Source organism: Sinohyriopsis cumingii, chromosome 15 (assembly GCF_028554795.1).
Source record: "Sinohyriopsis cumingii isolate HCF-2022 chromosome 15, ASM2855479v2, whole genome shotgun sequence".
Lineage (NCBI taxonomy): Eukaryota > Metazoa > Mollusca > Bivalvia > Unionida > Unionidae > Sinohyriopsis > Sinohyriopsis cumingii.
Window position 1 is genome coordinate 94,852,012 of NC_142975.1, and position 23,502 is coordinate 94,875,513.

The window sequence follows — 23,502 nt, forward strand, 5'->3', positions numbered from 1 at the left end:
TGTGCAGGTTAATTTTATTAAAGTGTTAAGAACAATCTATAAAAATATCAAAGGGCAAAATCTTTGTTGTTGGTTCTAAAGAGTGAAGGCATCCAACTGATCAGTATTTCATTACATCCTGTCATTTCTTGAGAATAATTTTAATACGAGTTTTTGCTGTAAAATTTGCTAATTTTAGGATGATGCTGAATTTCCTACACTTACTGCCATTATTGATGATAATATATATTGAGTTCTTTAATATATCACGATTGTTTCAAGTTTAGCTGAATTATTAAATTGAATTATTAAGGTTACGGAACCCACATATCAAGTTTAACAAAAATGCATACCTACTTCTTCAAGCACTGGTATTTACATATCATTAAAGTTCAAGTCACAATGTTTGACCTTGGGCAATACTGCTTAATCTCAAGTTTCTGTAAGATTTGACATATACTTACATCATCAAGTTTGATTAAGACCCATTTGTATTTGTTCAATATACTGTCATAACAAGATGTCACTCAAAACCTAACGATCTTTTTAATTCACAAAGGGGTGATTATTGAACTCCTTCAACTTATTACCAATATATATCCACATTCTATTTTGACAAAATCATTTTTCAAGTTGCTGTGTTTACAAGCATGTGCCAACAACCAGACACAGAAAAGATGGAAAAAAGATGACAAAACACCAATGTACTGATGAAAAGGCACGGTATAAACTTAATTGGTCTTAAGATCAGTAAAGTTAAATAATTTGTATATATGGTGTCCTATATATAAGGGCTGTTCTAGTAAAATATATCGGGGACCCAGGGAAGGCACTTTAATATGAGGTACTCACCCACTGATGCAGTTTATAATTTTATTATCATTTTAATATGAAATCGGTGAAACCAAAGTACCTTGGCAAATATTTTTGCAAAACTGCCTTCCCTGGATATCAAGTATGTTTAAATGGAACAGCCCTTATTAATTTTGACTAATTCTATCGAATAAAGAAATTTCTATCATGCTGAGGGATGTATCACATTTATGCAACTTCCACAAGGCTAACACCTACTTGCATGCTACATTTTGTGACTAGCACTGTAAAAGAAAAGTTTTCCTATTTGTTAACTAAGGTTGTTATCATATTGCTATTGTGTTATGGATTATAAAGTAATGAAAGAAATATTAAAGACAAGCAACTTCTACAAGGCTAATATTAAATTATATGCTATACGTTTACCAGCACCATTTAAGCACAGATGTTCAAGCTTTTAACTACGATTGTTACCATATTGTTGTTAGTCTGAAAGCCTTACTTCTGTTTGATATATCCAACAACATGTCCAGGGGGGGCCTCTATCTGCACCTCATGAGCACATGCATCTATACATGCAAACCACTGACTCATGGCACAACACTTGAACTCCCTGGATACTCTGATCACCTCCTGAAAACCCATTTTTTTAATGGTAAAATTGTTCTTTCAACATGATCACACCATAATAAGTTATCAACACATCCAACATCTCACAAATCCAGACCCTGCCCTGCTAAATTGCTGCATGTTTAACTCTAAAATTACAAACTTCTACATCCTTCTGAAAGCAGAACTCATATTATGTGAAGTTATGTGCATTTTCAAAATGCACAATGGAGAGAATGTTGGCATACCACCATGGTACAACTATGTACTCTGTGTGTATGTGTGTGTGATTTAGATTCTTAATGTGGCTTTAAAAGAATATCAGTCAAATCACTATGATGAAGTGTGACAGTCTATAGTGATGTCTAGCACCAGGACATCATGCCGCAGCACGATGTACCACCCAGTCACATTATCCTGACACCAGGCCTACCAGTCCTAACACTAACCTATTAATGCTGAGCGTCAAGTGAGGCAGCTGTTAGTACCATTTTTATAAGTCTTTCGTATGACTCAGCTGGTGATCGATCCCACGACCTCCCACATCTGAGGTGGACACTCTAACCACTAGGCCACTGGAGTGGTCTATGAAATTGTAAATTAAATTTCTTTATATGTGGTATTAGGAAACAATATACTGCCTTATAAAGCAGACAGCTGATCAAAATTACTATTCCAATGTGCTCAAGAATAAAATTAAACTACTCCAAAGTACAATAAATTTCGCATTTATTAGATAATGCTAACTTTTAGATGAGCACAAGTTCAATTATAAAATATTTTGTAAAAAAAAAAAAAAAAAAATTATCAAGTTATTTACATCTTAAGTCCAGGTCCAGGAAATGAAAACAACCAAGTGGAGCTAGAAGTCATTTTAGAGAGGCACATCTTAAGTATAGCTAATCTGTCTGTTCTACAAATCAAATTACATGCACTAATCATACACCCAAAAGAAGGGAATTAAAAGTTAGTTTAACAGTACCCAACATAAACGTCTTTCTTAAATAATAAGGATAACTAGTAGGGAAACTGTGACAGTCTATGCAAAATCAAACCTGTACAAAGAATGAAACTGTAGAGGAGGTCCGGTAAAAAAGTCTGACAAGAGTAGTCTCCTCTTGGATACAGACTATGGACACAGCCAATAGACAGCAGTTATTACTGGAGAGGACGTGCATGCTTTACAGGGATGTAACTGCAACTTCGGATTGGGGTGTGCCTGTATTATGATGAGTAAGAATTCATACAGTAAACATTGTGCTTCTGATATATTGGTTTCTTCTTCAAATATGTTACCTGATCATATATTAGGAGAGTTATATTCCCTTTACCCTTGAATGAGCCAAGAGTCCAGTCTCCCATCATATAAAGCAGCTTCCAATGGATAACCTATATAGAGTAACATGGGTCATGCGATAGGAAAAAGTTTACTCCTGTAAATCCCATGGAAGATAAAAGACACAACTTCTGACAAACCTGGGTAAACTGGTTGCACTGTCTTTAATGGACCCACCAAGTCAAACTCCAGGTTCTTTGGGCTGAAAGTTTTCTTTGACAAAACTAGAAACACTTGGATTTTATATCCAACCCACAGCTTGCATTAAAAGAGATAAGTAACAGTTCTACATAAGTGCTATACTCAGAGCTTCAGCTATAATCATGCAAATCAAAACCTTTAAGTAAAGCATCTGATCTTGTATTTTTAGTTCCTTATATGCTACATGGACAACTCAATGTAATGATGACAACAATGTCTGTCCAGTGACCTCCTCCCTACTTTCTTTAGTAGCAAAAGATATCTCATTTCATCAGTACACTTTAGGTACCATGTCAGAGCCCTGATGTGGTCACATGTTTACCCTTTGCATGAAGGGTCTAATTAAAAAGTATTTTGAAGGCATAAGATTAATTAGTATGAGTGGGAACCTGTTCATTGCATCATAAGAGAAACTGAACCATCTTCACAGAACTGAAAATAGTTTATGTCAACTAAAAAGGCATGGAGCTTACTAATCCTATCTGCCTTAGTCAGTGTGACTAACAAACAAGTTTTATGTCAGAGATATACTAGAGAAGGTCTTGACAAGGTTTCAAATGGTCTTGTTTAACCATGTCAGAACTTTGGTAAATTCCATTTCTGAATGAGGACTAAATATTTTGGTCAGGAGAAATTGAATCCATGTTATATCTGTAAATGGCTTCATGTAAGTAATTTGCCTCATCAGGGCAAAAAACAGTGAGTCAGAATACAGACATATATACGAGTCTTATTCAAGTCGATGATTAGTCTTCAGTAGTTTTTAAAAATAATTATATTGTTTAAATGCACAACAAAAATATTAGTTGTATAATGTGACTATAGCCAATAAAGCAATTCCCTTGCCATAAGCATCTCAACATTCTATATGTGTTAAAAATCTTGTAGTTGGTTTCATGTCAACAGAAATAATCTGAGATATATAACAAGGCATTTATTGTTCATTATGTCAGTGCTTTCATCTGCCAATGCTATCACAAATTGCAAATTTTGCAGGTCACATATAAGGCTGTCACTCAACAAAATCTGATAGACTCTAGTAACTCTGAAAAGGTAGTAGCCAAATCATGCTGAATGGCAGAATTCTTATAAATGCCAATGGAATCAGTTTCTTCAGCCATTAGGCCATGTACTAAATTATGAAGAGATTTGCATTTTAAAAAAGGGATGTCTTTTATAGTCAGCCAATGTACACAATTATTTAGAACTTTCAATGCTATGTCTTGTTTGGAAGACTGTTTTTGTAAAAATGCATTTAAATCTGCCGGTGTTGAAGACCTTCAATCAGAAGTTTGTGTTTTGTCATCCCAGCATGCCTTGTTAATGTGCTGTTCTGAAAGTTACTGTTTTTTGCACATATTGGTCATAGATTTATTTTTTTAAGCCTCTGTACATATATGGCAAAACATAAAGGCATCTTCACTTTCACATTCTTCACTTGACTTAACTTCTTTTTGAAAATGTAACCAGCTGTATGTTTTCAACCTTTGCTGCACAAAATTTTCACGAGGGTTATTGTCCCATTTGTTCTGAAAATTTGTTGGACACCAGTTTTAGAAAATAAGCAGCAGCTTGATGATACAAATATTTTTCATCACAAAATATGTGCAGTGTAAAGCATCTGAGGTACTCCTGTAAAGTTAGTCTGGTTCCCTGACCAACTTCACTGAGCCTAATATGAAACTCAGATCCAGTATCTGGATTTTACCACAATCATATTTCCATAATTTGTGCTTTTATTCCATTCTCTTAAGACTTAGACAAAACTGTAAGGGTTGGCAGATGTGTAAATACGTTAAAATTCTGTAGATGGTATAGAAAATAAAAGATCAAGGTAACACATGCAAAATCCTTAAAACATCCAATATAAAATTAAAAAAAGTTTTTATTCCTGAATCTCTTTACCAGGGTTCATTTAAGGTTGTGCCCTTACATTAATGACCCTTAGATTTTATCTCTGGTACAACAAAGTTCACTTTATGCCACCAATAATGCACATAAACAAGACCCAAGAAAATAAAGATAAAAGTTAACAATGATAGATTTGAGACTCCCTGAACCGAGTGTGCCTCAAGTTGACTGAATATTGTATCTTTAATTTCTCAAAGAATTGCAAACCAGTCAGTTTTACTGAATTACAGAAAATGTATGTTATTGAGTATCCTGGGTACAAACTGAGAGCTCGTGGTGTTAACAGATAGAAAATCTAATAATTTAAACTCTAGCGATGTTACTGCTGCATGCATATATTTTCAGAGGTTCCTGACAGGGGAGGTGGAGAATGATTGAGTTACAGATTTCTATTAACTTCTGCAATAAATACTGTATACATTGAATCAGTTGGTTGCTGTGGGGTCAGACTAAAGCAGGTTGCTAGTTTTCTTGTCTACTAAATAAAATATAACTTTGTCCAGAACAGTGGATATGATTATCTAAGTGGACACGTAAATTGTGAAATTCTGTGATTTAAAGCATAAAATGCTAAAAAGGTGAGTATTTATTGCAAAAATGAATAAATACACAATGTGAGTACCTTTGATAGTAATGACAGGTATTTACATTTCTTGAATAAACAAAACACAGGTAAGGACATTTGTGATCCATTCTTTTCTAAAGGACCCACTAGCTGAGCTGGTTGGGACGAGTGGGCCCAACTTTTTATATTTCTGGAACACTCCTTTATATATGCAATACAGGAATTTGTCATGTAGGTTTACCTGTCCTGCATTATCTGTAATATGTATAGTAAAACCTCGCTTTGCCCCACAGCACTGTCTTAAGCATGCATCAGATTCTGAAAATACAGCAAACAATATTTTCTGATTTATGTAAGTAAAATAATGCCTTGCCTGTACTATATATCAATCTTCCAAATCACAACCTCTCTGCTCCCCATCCTCAACAATCAATAACCAAGGGCCTTTACTGCCCTATCATACATTAAGAAACTCACATCAATGTTTATTAATCGTGTAAATTAAAAATATAATTAACTTTTTCATTAACAATGCTGCTGTAGTGACCCACTGCACTGCCTGTTTGGTGAGGTCACTACTGCTGCTAGCCTGGGTGCTGACTACCAAAGGCTGATGCAGTTAAGAGTTGATTACTTGAATAGCTGGGCAACTTTTTATTATTACTTTTTGTAATTCACCGGTTTATGTAGTAAAACAGTGCATATATTAAAAGCTAGAGGACCCACCTCTTTTGTGATTTTTTTAAATCCCTCCAACTTCAAAATTATTAGTAAGAAATCCATTTCATACAAGTTCAACACACACACACACACACACACACACACACATTTTAATGGTCATTTTGTTCTACTAGCTCAAGAAGAAATCTCTTTTTCTTTATCACCCAAAACAAAACTTTGGCCAGTTCTTTGTGATCTGATACTTAAAGGGTACTTGACTCTTTAGTCCATAATGTACTATCTTCACTGCCTCATTCTGTATCTTCACTGCCAGATTCTGTCTTAATTTCAACAGGAGGGAACATGAAGATAATCACAGTAACACTCCAAAATTTCATATTATAAATTTCATCCACTACATAAAGGGACTGACATTCCACTGGGTGGAAGTAATTTGCAAGAATTCAAGATACAGGACCATGGATGTATGATCTGCACCATTTTTATTTACAACCAACTAGGCATTAAAAGAGTGTGTGTGTGTGTGTGATTTGGATTTTTAACATAGCTTTAACAATATTTCAGTCATATCGCTATGATGTCTGCAGTGTGACAGTTATAGTGATGTCTAGACGTGGGGCATCATGCCACAAATATGTAGCATGATGTCCCACCCAGTCACATTATCCTGACACCAGGCTGACCAGTCCTAACACTAACCTCTTAATGCTGACTGCTAAGCGAGGCAGTTGATAGTACCATTTTTATAAGTCTTTGGTATGGCTTGACTGGGGATCAAACCCATGACCTCCCGCATCCAAGGTGGATGCTCTAACCACTAGGCTACAGGTATCATAATAAGTCTACTGGTGAAAACCCCATGCTGATATAGCCAAACATTTGGGAGGAATAGAGAAAACAATATTTTCAAGATGGCTACCATGTTGGCTATATTATGGGTCAGTATCAGACATGATTTTGGTCTTCCATAAAAAAAGCTAAGCAAATTTTTTCGGGGGGGTTGGGGGGCCTACCCAAATGGGGTCTCGAGGGGCAGTGCCCCTGATCCAGGGGTCAAGGAGGCTGAAGGCCCCTGGCCAAAATTGCATTTTACACTCATAAAAAAACTGCTCCTGGTGCAACTTATGATCATAAAATGAACCAAAATAATCATTTAAAAAACTAATACACTTACCAAAAATGAAAGTAAAACCTGACTTCAATAATTTCACAATATTTATTATCACATGAATTTGTTCTCCAATACTACTGATGTTGAAGTTATTTCTTGTGCATGTCAGTGTTCTAATCATAATTAAGTCACAACAATTTGTCAATTTTTTGCAGTAAATATATTATACTTCTCTCTTTTCATAACAATTCTGTAAAATAAACATCCAAGTACATCTACTATATACAAATAATCCCAAACATTCAATTGTCTTTTTCTCCAATGGACACAACATGTTGATATGCCAGTTGAGCTCTTTTTGCAGCTTTGGCAAATATTTCTTTAGCCCTCCTTTTTGTCACCACTGACTTTTTTGGCTCAATGTGCAATTGTTTCTTTTCCTTCTCAATAATAGCCTTTTTACTTTCAAGCTGGTGCTTGTATTGCCAACACGCAGTGCGCATATTCTGACAGAGGGCTAAATCTGTTCTCTCATGCAATAAATCTTTCTTATAGTAATTAACTGCACTTTTTCCAGATGCCTCGAGCTTCAATTTTTCCATATGCAGCTTCTTTTGTAGGTGCTGTTCCAAACACTTCTGACCTAGATTACTGTAATTCAGATCTTTTATGCAGAGGTCACAAAATGACAGTCCTCTAGCCTTCAGTTTTCTTATAAACTGACCAACTAAATTTGTGTCAACTTTTCGCTCCAGCCATTCCCATTTCCAAATATTTTTTAAACCTTTATCTAAACTTTTTGTGTCATGGTCTCTCTCAACAACTTGGGACACCATGTTTTGCAAGCATGCTTCTTATTTACATTGCCATCAGTTTCCATTATACGAAGATTCATTTGATGAATTCAAACCTCTGACCAATCAGAATACTCTTTATGAGAGTCATGTGCTAACTAATATATGGAACGAATAATTTACAATGGTCGTTGCAGAATGGGACCGGACAGATTGTTTGTTAAAAAACAGATCAGAGATGATATAAAAAACTGACTATATCAAGAAAATTCTGATTCAAGTCAGGAGAAAAGTGGAATTCTGCTTTAAAATGGAGAAAAATCATGTCTGCAGTATACATCACTTTCAGTTACAATCAGCAATACACAATAAGAACTCTTTGAATAAAAACAACATGTCAAAATGGCTTTCCATTTAGGAAGAATGGCAATAACAAGATTTCCAAGATAGCCACCATGGTGAACATATTCAAATTAACATCATTTTAATTTAGTACCAACAAGACATTGCAAGTCTCCAGCAAAAATAACACTCTATCCATCTGGAAGAGGCAGTGGTAACAAGATTTTCAAAATGGTTGCTGTAGTGGCCATATTAAAAATCAGTAAAATTTCATTTAGGACCAACCAGACATTGTAAAAAGTGTACTAGTGAAAACCTGATGATAATATGACTTACAATTCTGGAGAAACAATAACATAATTGTCAAGATGGCTGCCCTGATGACCATAGTGGATCTCAGCACAATTTTTATTTTTGTACCAACAAGACATCACAACTCTTTAAGTCTAAACCTCATATTTATTACTTTATTTAGGAAGAGCATTGATAAGATTTTCAAGATGACCCATGTAACAGCCATACTGGATGTCTGAGTGGTACTATTTTCAATTAGGACCAACCAGACCATAGGATGAATGTGTGTGTGTGTATAATTTCATAGCCATAATCCAAGTAGTTTAGGAGGTGTATCAATAACAAACATGTGCTAATAGACTTGACCATCCTAAGCTTGTCCGGTCTATGCACAGTAGGGTAAAAACCAGAAAATTCCAGTCTAGAATGTTAGCAAAAGTCATTGTCTCCCCTATCACATCTATTAACTATCGCATGATACAAATCCCCCACCCGCACTAATTTGCATGCATCTCAAGTAGAGGTGTGTGGTATTACCAGTATACTTGTTTACCATGACATTTTTTTCTGGTGGAATGTACCATGGTACTTTTCACTGTACTGGTAGATCAGTAGTTTCTGCCATTAAGAGACATATGGTAATTCACAAGGAATCTTGTTATGACTTTCATCACAGTAACAGCAAGTTTTCATTATTTGTGACATAATAGTTTTAAAAATTATCTTATTATACAAAATGGTTGTATCTGTCACAAATTGTGAATATTACAAATGTAATTATATTTATGATCCTAAATGACATGTTTGACAAGTTACATGTGCCAATGAAGAGGGGAAGTGGAATGTTGTGAACATATTTGGGCCACATCAAACTTTCAGAAAAATTGGATGGAAAAAAAATCATGTTTAGTTATTTACTCACGTATGTCAATGTGTTAAGTATATGTATTCCTTTGTTAGACTGCAAATCATCCTATGATTTTTAGGAGTGCACATTTTTCTGTTTAAACTTCACGCAATCTGCAATGCCCACATAATATTTTCTCATTTCTTGAGAAAGTGTGTTAACCGGTCCTCTCTGATGAATATCTTGCCTGAGTAATGACATCCCTCTTAAAGTTTCCCTGTTTAGCTAGAAAACTGTATCAACACTCCCTATTTTTATCAACAGGATCTATAATGTCAGCACAATGTCTTTCATAGTATCAGCTATGGTACAAGCTTAATCATTCCACTTTAGTTAATCTTTTGGATTCTGACAATAAACATACACATAGAAAATTCATCTACTATAAAGAAGTAGCCATTTAATTTTCAGGGGGAGCAGCTGTTTTCCTTTGAACTGACATATTTTATCTCAAGATAATTAATGCTTTCAAAAAATACCATGGATATAACAAGGTAGTATTTTGCTATAAATCAGAGTAGGATAATTTTCCCAACGATTGACAGTCTCAAGCGCCAGAACATTTAATTGTCTGTCCCTAGCATAACTACTGTATACTATGGTATGTATTGTGGAATATTTAGACATACTGTGTACAGAATTTTTCATGCCAACACTCTGAGAAGTATAAGTGTAATTACTGTTATTATAAGTGGTGAAAAAGCGTAATTGTGTGTAAAAAGTGTAATCTATATATTACATACCAGAATTACAGCATGTATGAAAAGATACATTTTTGCAACTAACCTCGTTCTGCAGTTGGTTTAAATTCTTATCACAAAGTGCATAGTTCATATGGATTAGAACCAGAATAAAAAAACCCATAAAATACTCAATTATTAATATTCAGCACTCACTTCAACTAGTCTACATGTGTTATGATCATGAACTGAAATTCTGCAATGATCATGGTCAGGTGCTCAGAGTGCTGTATTACATTACATGCATATTCTTATTTTAAAGTTTGTACAGCGCTGTTGATTTGTCACTTTTTCTGAAAAGTTTGAAAAGATCCATCTGCTCTAACATTTTCCATCCTATAACAGCCACAACTCACACTGTAAATCATATCACTTAACATCTGGTGCCATTTTCTTTAGAAAAATAGACTGGTTCATGACCTAACTAGCTGATGAAACTAATGAATCTGTTAGGCAAAGTGCTCTTTTGAAGAAACTTGTGTTTTCTTGGACATGGGATCCTATACAGTTGCTATAAATAGCAAATATGGAAAGTCTTCTTATGTTACTATTATGCAACATCAAATTTTTTAGAATATTCTCAAATTTATAAGAGTGGAATTAAGGAGATGATAATAAGATGACAAAAGCAATTTTTTATTGCTTTATTTTTATTTTAGTTTTTAATGTAGCAGAAAAGCATAATCCACATGCAGTCTCATGGCAAATGCAATTTGCTAAAAAAAGGCATAATGATTATGCCAAAATTGTAATGGTTGGCATGTATTTGGTATCCAGCTCTAATCTTAAGTATACAATGTCTTTCACATCAAAATCCATTATTTCTTAACTCTGATTTAATTGGCTGAGTGGGATATTTCCTCTATTATCAACAAATAAGATTATCCCTTACATTAACATACAGTGCAAATCTACGCTTCACAAGGGGATAGTGAGCATAAACCGCAAGTGAATATTTCCAACATTGTGTGTACAATAACAGCAGTGATGTCACTGAAAAGTAGTTCAAATACGTTTTAGGCAAGTTATAACAATGGAACATGCCGATCTCTCTTGTATATAGCTAAATGGGAAGAGTATACTTTATGATTCAAGACTGCTTCTTTGTTTCAGAAGGTTCTACACAAGGGCAATATTTCTGAAAAAAAAGGAACCAAAAAATCAATAGCAAACATCTGGAGGAGTTATGTGATAACTTTCATTCTAAACTGCATGTGCTCTCATAAGTCTTATCTCTGAACTTTAGAGTGGGTTACCTTCTGCTGCAAAGTAGACCTGCTGGCCCATACTGTTCATTATTTTGTACTTGTTGGCTGTCTCCCATCCTGTGACAACTGTAAAGAAATGAATGTGCAAGAAGTACTTCTGCCATATAAATACTGCTTACAATATTACCTTGTTTGTCTTTACCAATATCTGTAAGGTACTAAGGAAATGTCTTTTTTCTAGTTCTATCTCATGGAATGTTTATATTCCTCACATAATAATCTTTTGTTGCTTAATGCATAATTCATTTTCATATCAATCCAGAGGACACAAAGAATTATGAATTTGAAAGCTCTAACCACAGGCCTTTACCAAGCATGTAATTTGTAATAGTGAATACATATTCTCTTAATTTTTTATTTTTCTACGACTATATAATATAGCGGTACAGTAAAACCTGTCATGAGCGACCTCTGCTATGAGCGACCACCTGTCATTTCCGACCACAATCGTAATGCATGGATCGATTTTACTATATAAACGCTCTGTTATGAATGACCACCTGCTGAACGCGACCAGTGACCGCGATTTCTTGGCAAAATATGCATTTTGACACTGCTATGAACGACTGCATCGCAAAAAAACAAAAAAAAACAGATCGACACCACTGACCTTAACTTAATCCTTTGTAAACACTAGAGCTCGGGATAAATGTAGTATGCAAACAAAGTGCACATTAAATAACACTATAGTTCAACAACCATATATCGAGATAAACACCTCTAACCTACATTTAATCCTTTGTAACAAAGACTGCATAAATAGTAAAGATTGCTCTAATAAAGTATTTAAAAATAATTTGTCTTGCTACAGTACCAGTTTTGTGAAATTTACAACTCCAGCGTATGGTGTCATTTGTAAACTGTAGTAAACCAGACTAAAGTACATGTCACTAACTGCCATTGTAGTGCTTAAGTCATGTGAATAGCCAGTAAGAGTAACATCAAAGGGAGTAATGATGGATATGCGCAGTGAATTTAGAGGTTTGTATTTTTTCTTTATCTTTATGAAAACTCACAAAACGCCGGTAGTCCTTATGTCCCAGTGAGAAATCGTTTGAAAGGGCTTCAGTGTAGGTTTCAGTACATCGTTTGTCTTTCCAGTTAATCCATAATGCCTGGAGGGTGAATGAGCTCATTGTCTTTAATACTAGTAAGTGAGAATCATTTCCGGATTTTTAAAAAATTATTTTTTATTTCTTTTGTTAGTGTTTCACCAAGCCACCATCTGTTTACCTGGGTGCAGATGGTCGCAACCTTTGTTTATCGAGCTATAACGCTGTTGATTTAAACTTTGTCTCAGAATAAATGTATTGTTTCTTGATGAGTTAATTATGTCTTTTGGTTTCATTCACTGGTACATAATATAGATTTATTCCACATTTCCCCAAAACCTGATCAAAACCGATAGTCTTTATAACGTCAACACTAATAACAATGGCAGAACCTACACTGAAAAAAAAAAAAAATTTTAACACTGGAAGAAAGGATTAATGTCATTGAAAGAAATGAAAAAGGGGAGACCGCTTGCAAAATAGCAGTCAGCTTAAGCGTCAGAAAAACGCAATTTCAAAATGTAATCAAAGACAATGAGTCCATTAGAAACGAATGGCAGAAAGGTGCACAAGCACAGAGGAAATATGCCACGGCACAACGGACAGTTTACGGAGATCTGAACGAGTGAGTATGGGAGTGGTTTTGTGTTGCAAGGAATAAAAACATACCAGTAAGTGGAAAGTTGATTCAGGAAAAGGCAATAATTGAGATACATGTTCAGACCAAACAGCTGAGTAAAACATGTCAACAAAGAAGTGTAATGGATTTCTTAAAAAAAAACAAGTGAATAAGTGTATAGAATAAGATATATACATCATATCTAACTGTTCATTTTTTGTACATATTAATGTGATGTTGAAATATAAATTTTATTCTCATTGTTTGATAGATGTATATCTTTATTATATAAAGATATTTTGAGAGGAATGCATGCAATATTTAACAAGATTTATGAATAAAGGATATGATACATGTACAGTGAGTATGGGTATTATTTATTTTTCAACAATGCTAACTATTAACCCTGAAAACCAGTCCATTTTCACACACCTCTTATGAGAGACCACCTGTCTTGAGAGACCGCTTTTGGTTGGCAGAAGGGGCGGTCTCTCATAACAGGTTTTACTGTATTATCATCCAACATGGTATTTTAACATTTTACAGTCACAGCAACAAAGGACACTTTCAATAAGATGAAGACAATGTTTATTCTATGGTGGTAATGTAATCATCTGGTCTAAAAATTTCACCCTGACACATTTTGCCTTTACAGTTGCATAAAGATTCCATTAAGTTGGACAGTAGTGAACAAACCTAAAATGTATGTTAGTTCCATGATGATTAATTGCAGCACAAAATGCATCACTTCACAAACCAAATACTCAATATCCAAATATCATTATCAAACTGAAAATGCCATCAAATAGGATAAATTATTACACTGTGAAATTGAGCCTTTCTTCTCTAACAAGTCACTGGACAGTTCAAAAGTTTACCTTCTAAGATAGCAATTATTATTTCTCTTTGAAATGAATGCTTTCAAGTTTTATTACTGTACCAGTAATTTATCTAAATTGCAAATAGAAAAAATAACTGGAGTATGAAAAATCTGATACTGTTACTAGTAAGTAAAGCTACTTTGATGGTGGGGAGTAATATATCTCAATATCAAAATAGTCTAAAAAAATAACGATTGTTTAATAAACTGTCTAGGAAAGAAATTTTTTAAAGTAAACAGAGTTTCTCCAAGAATACTTACCCAATCACATTAACATTAGGGATATAAGTCTGCTACCTCACGACCCCAGCCCTACTACAAGATGAAAATCTACCTTTCCTGCATCTCTCACAAAGGGCAATAACTCTTACCCACTACCTCCCTTTGCCACTACCAAGTGTTGCTAGTTTTTAAGCTGAGAAATATCATACGTGCCAACCTCCTGAGAGATATAAAAGGTTTATATCCCAAATGTTAATCTGATTGGGGAACATATTTAAAGGAGAAATGGGACAAGGTACAGAAATGTTTTCACTAATGCATGCAAAGAAGGCAGCTTTTATTTATATTTGAATTTAGTGACGTACCAACAAAATAAATGTACAGAAAACGTTTTAAACTGTAAATAATTAAGCTATTTGACACTGGTCAATATCTTAATGCAACAGTACTTGACAAAGTAATTTGGACTAGAAGGATACCTTTTGCCAAATTTGGCAAAATTCTTTTTTATCATTTTTTTTTGTGGGTAATTCTCCTTTTAAAGGATTTTAATTCTTTTATTTGGTAACAGCAGCCAAATCTAATTGTAGATCAGTTACATCTACATAAAATTTAAAACCATTTAGGTTATGATGCTTTCTGACCAATATGGTGAAATTCTATTGAGATGAGTGGAGAAGAAGTCTTATAAAACCTTTTCTGTCTTAGTAGCAACCAATGGAGAATTAGTATCATCTTTATAATCTTATAAGAGTTTTATTCAGAACTTGACAAAGTTTGACTGAACAAGGTTTTAATTTTTTTTATATCAAAATCATTTTGCACAGAAGGACATGAACAAATCTGACAAGTTCTGTCGTGCAATTTTCTTTTAGCTTTGCGTAAGTAAAGGCAGACATATGAGATAGTGGATCTACATCAATGCTAACAACCGGAAAAGCATTCAAGCAAAGAAAATTTGCTAAATCTGCTCAAAGTTGGACAAGCAATTTCTGGGTAAAGTAAAAAAAAAAAAAAATCAAATGTTTACGCATGCACAGTGCATAATGGCAAAAGCTTAAGTAACTGGGTGGACTAACCATTTACAACTGAAAATGACAATGCTGATGCTGTCAGAAAGAAGCTACATATACACTGCTTTCACTTTGAAATTAGAAATTAACTATAAAATGGTGGTGGGTGAGGTATCATTTCATATCCTGCAGGTATCAATGACTCTTCTGCCACAGAACATTGTTTATGTGCACAGCATTTGGAAAGGAGCACACATCACTGATCTTCCCGAGTCATACTAACTCTGCATATTTCATCAATACTAGACTGTATATGCTACTTCATTGTGAGACACATCTCAGCAGACACACAGATAAACTACGAAGCTAAGACCCAAAGAGCAATGATTCTTAACAAGAAACTGTGATGCATATGCAATTAAAGTAAAACACTTACGCTCGAAGAGTTCCACTTGCTGCTTGACAAGTAGCTGATCAATCTGACTTAGGTACTCAAGTCCTGGGGGGCAACCAGGGGGTCCTTGGGGTCGGGTCATCCACTGTACCTGGGGTTGTTGACCTATGACCTGCATCTGTACTACACCTGGAGCTGAAATTGATGAGTCAGAAATGAAGCATTTGCACAGGATATGTAAGATGACATGATATCTCTTAGTGGTGACTTCTCTAGTAAGCAAAATTTTTAACCTGTTGAATTTTTAAATTAAGAAATGATGACTAAAATAAGATATATCAGTTCTATACATAAATATCCATTAGTAATGCTGCAAATTTAAATAAATTCCCATGTGCACCAGTGCAAGATATATATATATATATATATATATATATATATATATATATATATATATATATATATATATATATATATATGTAACAGCAACACAAACAGATACCACTTTTCAAAAATCATTATTTGGATTTTAACATTAAAAGTACACAAAACTTGTCTTGTTTAAACCTATTTCACTATGATGACCTAGTACTATTGTATGTGAGTGACTCAACCACTGGCTGCATACTCCTGTAGTGACATCAGAATCTTACGTTAAACAAAATTATACTGTTGGTGGCATATGCAGGCTTACAAAGGAGAATAAAAGGCTATTTTTCTCTATGCATTGTAATGGATATGAAATGGGTTCATGTTAGAATTACACCTACCAGTAAGTTTGCTATGAATTGCATTTTTAACAAAGCTTTTACTTCAGTATACAATATTAATTTTGAGTTTGGATTTTGTCATGGCTATAATCTTATTATCACTAACAAGTATGACAAATTTAATAGATATTACAGTGCCAGATCCTTGATTCTGCAGAATGCATGTGCAAATAATTCTGCTGACCAAGTTATGCACATTATCACTCCATCGTACTGAAGAACATTTAAGCAATTTCACAGTAAAGTCTTGTAGTGCACTGCTTTCCTATTCAAAGACCCTTAGCCTCTGGTCCAAGTTAATTATTAGTATTGGAGGACCAGAATTGAAAGGAACATTATCAGTCTTACCACTTAGTCACACGTGATATGGAATACCATCCTCTTTTGACTTGGAACCAGAGTACGAAACATCCAAGTGGAGTGGGAGGAAGATTTCACATAGTCTTCCTGCCCTGCTGGGGCATCTTTAAACAAATGGTAGGCTGACATGAGGAAACTGGATATCTTCCAGCCTGCTGCTGACATTCCTCTTTTAAACTATTGTGAACTACATGGAGGCAACACAAACCAATGTTAATGAACCTGGTTCCATATTCCCACAGTAGTTGGGCACCAAGATCTTCGTGTAGCTTCCAATTCATTCTAGGACTGTAAATGCCTATTTGAACCATGTCATGGAAGTGCTAAACCTGCATCAGAAACAGCATCAATCATGGCCTGCATAAGATCAGTGGCCTTGGCATCTCCTAAAAATTGGCTTATGACATACCTGGTCTGAATGCTGTCTGTTTCTACATGCCAGAACCTCATGCGAAGATCTAGATGCTTCTGCTGCAACTTGTTGCTTAAGCATTCATCAAACAGCAGCACCAACATTCCTTTGATTGTTGACTTGAGCATCATTTTAAAATGTTCCTTAGCACCAAATACACTGCGGTATGCAGCCTTCTTGTCAAGGCACACATACTTTTGGGCAAAAAGACTGTCAGGCAACATTTTCCAAAAGAGGTTTGGTGCTTCATGTACTGAACTGTAGGAGTAGTGGCGAGATACAATCCTGATTGTCCATAAAATTTCTTCTCTGAGGACATCATCTCCAGCAACATATGATCTGGTTGATCTGAATTCAGCTCATTTTGTGTCATCTGGTGCAGATGAAGTAGTTGCTATTTCATAAAGCTTGGGTTCCTTCTGTGTTTCTTTGTGTGTTTCCGGCTTAGCTGGGGTGGTAGATGGGGCTGTGGAGCTAGCTCCCAGAAAGAAGCTGTATATACCCAATGAGACAATGCCAAAACTTTGACAAAGTCTTGTGCTTTTCAACTTTCATTTGGGACTTGACAGCACTCTCTCCCATTTTTGCGACAGCAATGATATTTTGACACTTTATACAGAGACCCTTGTGTGTGCGGGGCCCCGAGTGGCCGAGTGGTCTAAAGTGTTCACCATTCCGGATCACTGCCATCTCACTTCTGTCTGCGTGGGTTTGAGTCCAAGGCTCGGCTAGCGTGGGTACGTGGGAAAGCCTGCCAGTAGCTTCTCGTGGGCCGGTGGTTCTTCCCTGGGTTTTCCAGGGTTCTTCCTCCACCAGTTATACTGGCCGCCATGTATAGCCTATCTTGTGCTGAAAAATGGTGTTAAGCCCTAGAACAACAACAACAACAGAGACCCTTGTGTCAGTCACCTTTGAAAAGCTGCAACCTTGCACCCAAAAAAAATTGGAAAACTCAATGTAACTGATTTTGGTAGCTGCAGAATAAAATTATTATTTTTGCTGTTGGTTATATATGATCTCACTTTCTAAAAGAGTTTGTTGAACTATAATTGTGTGTGAAATATCTTTGTTCATTTGCACATTTTTGACAATTATATCTACAATTCTAGGTCAGTGTATAAGATTTTTTTTCCAATGTGATGGGCCAATCAGCACAATAACAATAATAGTGATGGGCCAGTAACAAAAATTATGGGCCACTAATTGACAATAACTGAAATCAGCAGCAGTTGCTTGCTCAAACTTGATGGGAAATCTTTCAGTTTCATGTAATCATGGCCTGGCCTATTGTCAAAAACATTGCTATGTGACTGATAATACACAATAAATCAGATGAGATGGATAAATGTACAACACTTACAAACAAAAATCAACACAATGGAAATTTTGATTGAGATTCAGAGTTGACAGGCCTGTTATTTTGTAAAGGCAAATTTGTAGAATGTTTCATTATGGAGGTATAAGCCACCATTATTTCACTTTCAAGTATATGGGAAATTAATTACCAGGTTTTGTATTATTGATTTTGACACCAGTTGGGGTTGAAACACACACTTCCCAGGCAATATGCTCCATGTGGAATAGGTAAGCCCTTACAGAAAAATAGCCAGATAAATCTGTATTCTCAATGCCACATATATGTTTATCCTTTGGTGGGTGTGAAATCAGCCTCCTGAATATTAAGCAGCGATTGGACTTTATGGGAGACAGCCAAAGCCCACCTTCTCTCTCCAACACATTTCATGAAAACACATCAGCTTACCGTGTACAGTATATGGCAATTTGCATAATTTATGCATACCTGAAGTTGTCTGTGGTGGAAAAATCAATTTCTGGAATAACTTGGACACATGCAATGATACATTCATGCGGCATCTTAAAATCGTCTGCCGTGAAAGTATGCCGTGTTGCTGCATCATTTTTTAAAATATATCTGCTGTGCGTGATTCTCATCCGAATTGTATAGGTACATTTACAAGTAGATGTAAATACACTGTGTAGAAAGCAGCCTTTCTGTTAACAGGCATATGGATGTAATTTATGTCCAAAGTTTGGTCACAATGAAAAAAAAATTCAATAACAGACTTCCAAAATTTATCTTGTGTGCCACAAATCAGAAGCTTTGACATACAATAAGAATAAATTGTGACCATTTTTTGCATATTGTTCATTATCTTTTGTTTCAAGAGTTTGAACAGCTGATTTGCCATGATTTAAAGTACAAAGATATACCACTGCCACAGAAAATAAATCAAAGAAGGAGAATGATCGTTGGAAAAGATTCATGCACTTTTTAATGCTCTCTATAATCAGGTCCAAGCGCAATTATAAATATCTGATTGGTCACATGTTGTAAACATTCCAAAAACAAACAGTTTTATTTTGATTGCATGATGTAATGGCATGAAAAGAAACTTCTGAACATTCGTTTGTTGATTTTTATAATTTTTAAGCACCATGACTTATTTTCAAGTAGTTTTCAAGGTAAAAATGAATTTCAAGTACTTTTCAAGGATGAATTAAATTCAAGTACTTTTCAAGGTATTGTGTGAACCATGTGTGACTTTGCATGAAGTCAACACCAGATCAGAAAAGAAGACAACAAACTGAACATCCATGTGTGTGTGTACACAGTGCATGCTAAGCAGGTGGAGTATTAGAACATTTTAAATTCTTGCCATCCGACAGTAATAAGATGTTGGCATAATTAGCTTGAACAGGGGACTAAACGTCCTGGAAAATTAAAACAATGCAAAATTAGCAGGTAATGAATCATTAATATTAAATATCAAATATTGCTTAAGTTACAGTCAGATGCTTCCTGTGAATACAGTTCCTTGCACTACATAACATATGCTCTTACAATTTCACACTTAAAAAAATCCAGAACTAAAAATGGGTACATTCACCCTAGTGCCAGAACAATGATGGGGGATACAATTTAATGCAGCACAACTTACCAAGTATAGATCCACAAAAACAAAAATTTACAACAACAAAAAATCCCACAGAAATCACTCAAATAAAGCAAGCTCTCATTGGATAAACACTCAACTGATACAAAACATTAGGTGAAATGCCAAATGACAAAGACAAAAATAAAGGCAATTTCTAAGAAAACTTGTCACACATGTATTCCATGAATAATGAGTCACATTGGAATCATGTCATTTGAATTTTGGCACTCCAACAGTAATCTGAAAAGGGAATAATTAACTTGGGACTAAACGTCCTGGAAAAGGAAAGCAATGCAGAAGTAGTTGGTAATGTAAAATTCTATTAAATATCAAATCTTGCATAGGTTAAAGCTAGATCCTGCCTGGAGAAAAAAAATTCTGACAAATCTGGTGGATTTTCAACATTACATCTCAAGAAATCTTGCCTGATTTCAAACACTTTGGTATTGAATTTTTTTTCTTCTCACATTTAGTGATCTCAAGACCAAGACTGGATCAACAATGCAAATATTCTTTTCTGAATTTTTTTGTATAAATAATTTTGATTTAATCTGTGGAATAATAATTCCTGAAGGCAAAAGATAACATACTAAGTATTAGAGCAAACTAAAAAACAAGGAGCACTTTAAGGAAATTGCTAAAGCTATTGTTTTTACAAATGTGAGAGAAAATAGTATCATCAGCATGAATCAAAGAGTAAAACAAGTTGAAGGAGAAACCTAAATATCTTGACTCCCCATCATATTTTCAACATTTGTAACTATTTTCAAATATGAAATAGACATCTGTTTTTTTTTCTTTCTGACAGATAGTGTACAAACCGGTAACATGTGAATGTACGTAACCATGGTTAAGCCAGCCCAACCTATATACTGTTCAGTTGTATCATCGGTCTGTCAAGATGGCAGATATGGATTTACTCTTTAGCATTAAATATTTAACAATCTATGGGAAAGATGAATGGATATAATCTGTAGTCACAGGAAAGTGGATTTATTCCTTACTTCTCATATGCAAAATAGATTTGGACCAGTAAGTGACCCCCTTTCTTAGATGCTGCTTACTGAATAGGCACTCAACTTCCAAGCAAATTTTAGGGTAAATTTTAGACTAATAGAAATTAAATGCATTCAAGTTTACATAGAAAGCTCATGTATTTACAGTACATTCAAACTCTCAATTTTTATATTTTTATTTAATAACAAGAATTTTTTTATGCATTTAACTTAATGTGATAAACTAAAATTTAGACATATATTTTCAAGAAATAGAAGATTCTGTCTCTTCTTAACATGGGGACTAGATTTTTAATATTCATGTGGACATAATTAATAAATTTTAAACAATATTTTGATACTGATGTTTTTCTCTTTATTTTCTGCTTAAAAAAGTTACAAGAATTAAAAATGCAAACATACAGTTCCCTGTTTGTGACCCTGTAATGAAAAAGTATCAACAACAATCTAAATTTGCATCACAATCAAAACAACTGCTGTTCTTTATAACATGTCTACCTTTATGTTGCAAATGTTTGTCAGTTTTACCTTCAGATTTACTAAAGAAATTAGATACCTCTATAATTTTAATAAACAAAGGGTGAATCCTTCCACATAAACTTCCTCCTTAAAAATATGAAAATATACTTCTGCACACCATGTTTTTTTAATTTTTGAAGCTGAAATATATTTTAGCTAAGTTTGATATTTTAGATGATTTACATTATGGAATGTCTCTTGGGAAGTTAAACACGGAGTAAAGTTCTCTCTCTCTCTCTCTTATTTGATGTCACTTTGCAAACAAGCTTCGTCCGAGAACTTATTATGAAACATTCTGTCCAACTTACTCTAATTTCTCCACTTAAATACAGTGAAATGCAATAAGAACTTATTGTCAAACAATCCATCCAAGATATTATTGTCCACCTTAACTAACTCTAATTTCTCAGCCTAAATACTGTGAAATGCACTGCTTGCTGCTACGTTGAGTCTTTCACTATCACAGCGACAAAACTGTCCATTTTACAAAACAATACTTTATTTCTTAAAATTACAAACAAGTGTTATCATTTTTTAATCATTTAAAATTTACAGCAATAAATCATTCCCAATATTTTATAAGTGGACTATTATTAAATAGTTCAAGTTGCAAATTCCTGGAAGGGTGTGTGATACAGAATCACTGACTGAACATCTATATCGAATGCCATATCAGGCATGCAAGATTAAATGGGTATGTAATAAACATATACAGTATACTCACCTTGATATTTCATTTAAAGTGTGTACTGATCTGTAATATTGACAAGAGTTGTTGTTGTTGTTGTTGTAGGGTTTAATGCCATTTTTCAGCACACGATAGGCTATAGATGGCGGCCAGTATTAATGGTGGAGGAAGAACCCGGGAAAACCCCAGAAAGAACCACCGACCCACGAGAAGCTACTGGCAAGCTTTCTCACATACCCACATTGGCTGAATCTGAGACTCGAACCCACACAGACAGAGGTGAGATGGCAGTGATCCATAACGGACAGCGCTTTAGACCACTCCGCCACTCAGGGGCCCCTGACAAGAGTTGTACAGAATGGGTATTTTCAGACATGAACTGTATGTTGATGAGGCAGCTGTCTGCTTAAGAAGGCGATACAGTAAACTCTGGTGCTATTAGGGTGGAAAGTATACATTTATGGTAACGTATTATCAAAGTTCCAGTTGAACACAGTAACTGATATTGAAATATACACATGTCAATTAAAAAAAAAAAACATGGAATCTTAATACTATGCCACTGATACTGCCATTGAAGTAGAGATAGGTAATCACAATCATTTTCCCTTGTCATTGCACTCATTACAACATGATTCTGGATGTAATGTGGTACCAATAGCAATCCTGAGACTAACATTATCAAAATTAAAAGCAAGCAATTAAACAGAAACAGGAACAGGCTGACAGGAAGAAAGAAAGTGGAATAAACAGAAACAGGAACAGGCTGACAGGAAGAAAGAAAGTGGAATAATTCTTTTACATCATCTGTATGTTAATTCAGTGCACACAAGTGTAATTTAATATAAACCAAGACAAACTCTTACAAACAAATACAAACTGATCTCCTATGTTTGACTCCAATACTGAAAACATGAACTGAAACAGTTTCCTCCTTGTTATGTAGTGTGATAAAAATAGGCACATCAAATGTGTATGTTAGTAATTTGTGCTAAATACACTTATTTATTTTGAAAAAAAAAAGACTCAAACAGCAGTTACTGTGTTGG

The 23,502-nt window shown here is 34.7% G+C and overlaps 1 protein-coding gene across 5 annotated transcripts in view; it reads right to left on the reverse strand.

Moving 5' to 3' along the window:
• Positions 1-23,502, reverse strand: part of LOC149782345 (phospholipid scramblase 2-like) — an 89,976-nt gene that overhangs the window by 13,189 nt on the left and 53,285 nt on the right. For all 5 annotated transcript variants that reach the window (XM_089933728.1, XM_089933724.1, XM_089933725.1 and 2 more), the window contains 4 exons: positions 15,774-15,926; positions 11,540-11,617; positions 5,656-5,732; positions 1,295-1,425 (listed from right to left, as the gene is read on the reverse strand). In XM_089933728.1, the coding sequence (XP_089789854.1) occupies positions 1,295-1,425; positions 5,656-5,732; positions 11,540-11,617; positions 15,774-15,926 (439 nt within the window). The remainder of the gene's footprint in view (positions 1-1,294; positions 1,426-5,655; positions 5,733-11,539; positions 11,618-15,773; positions 15,927-23,502) is intronic.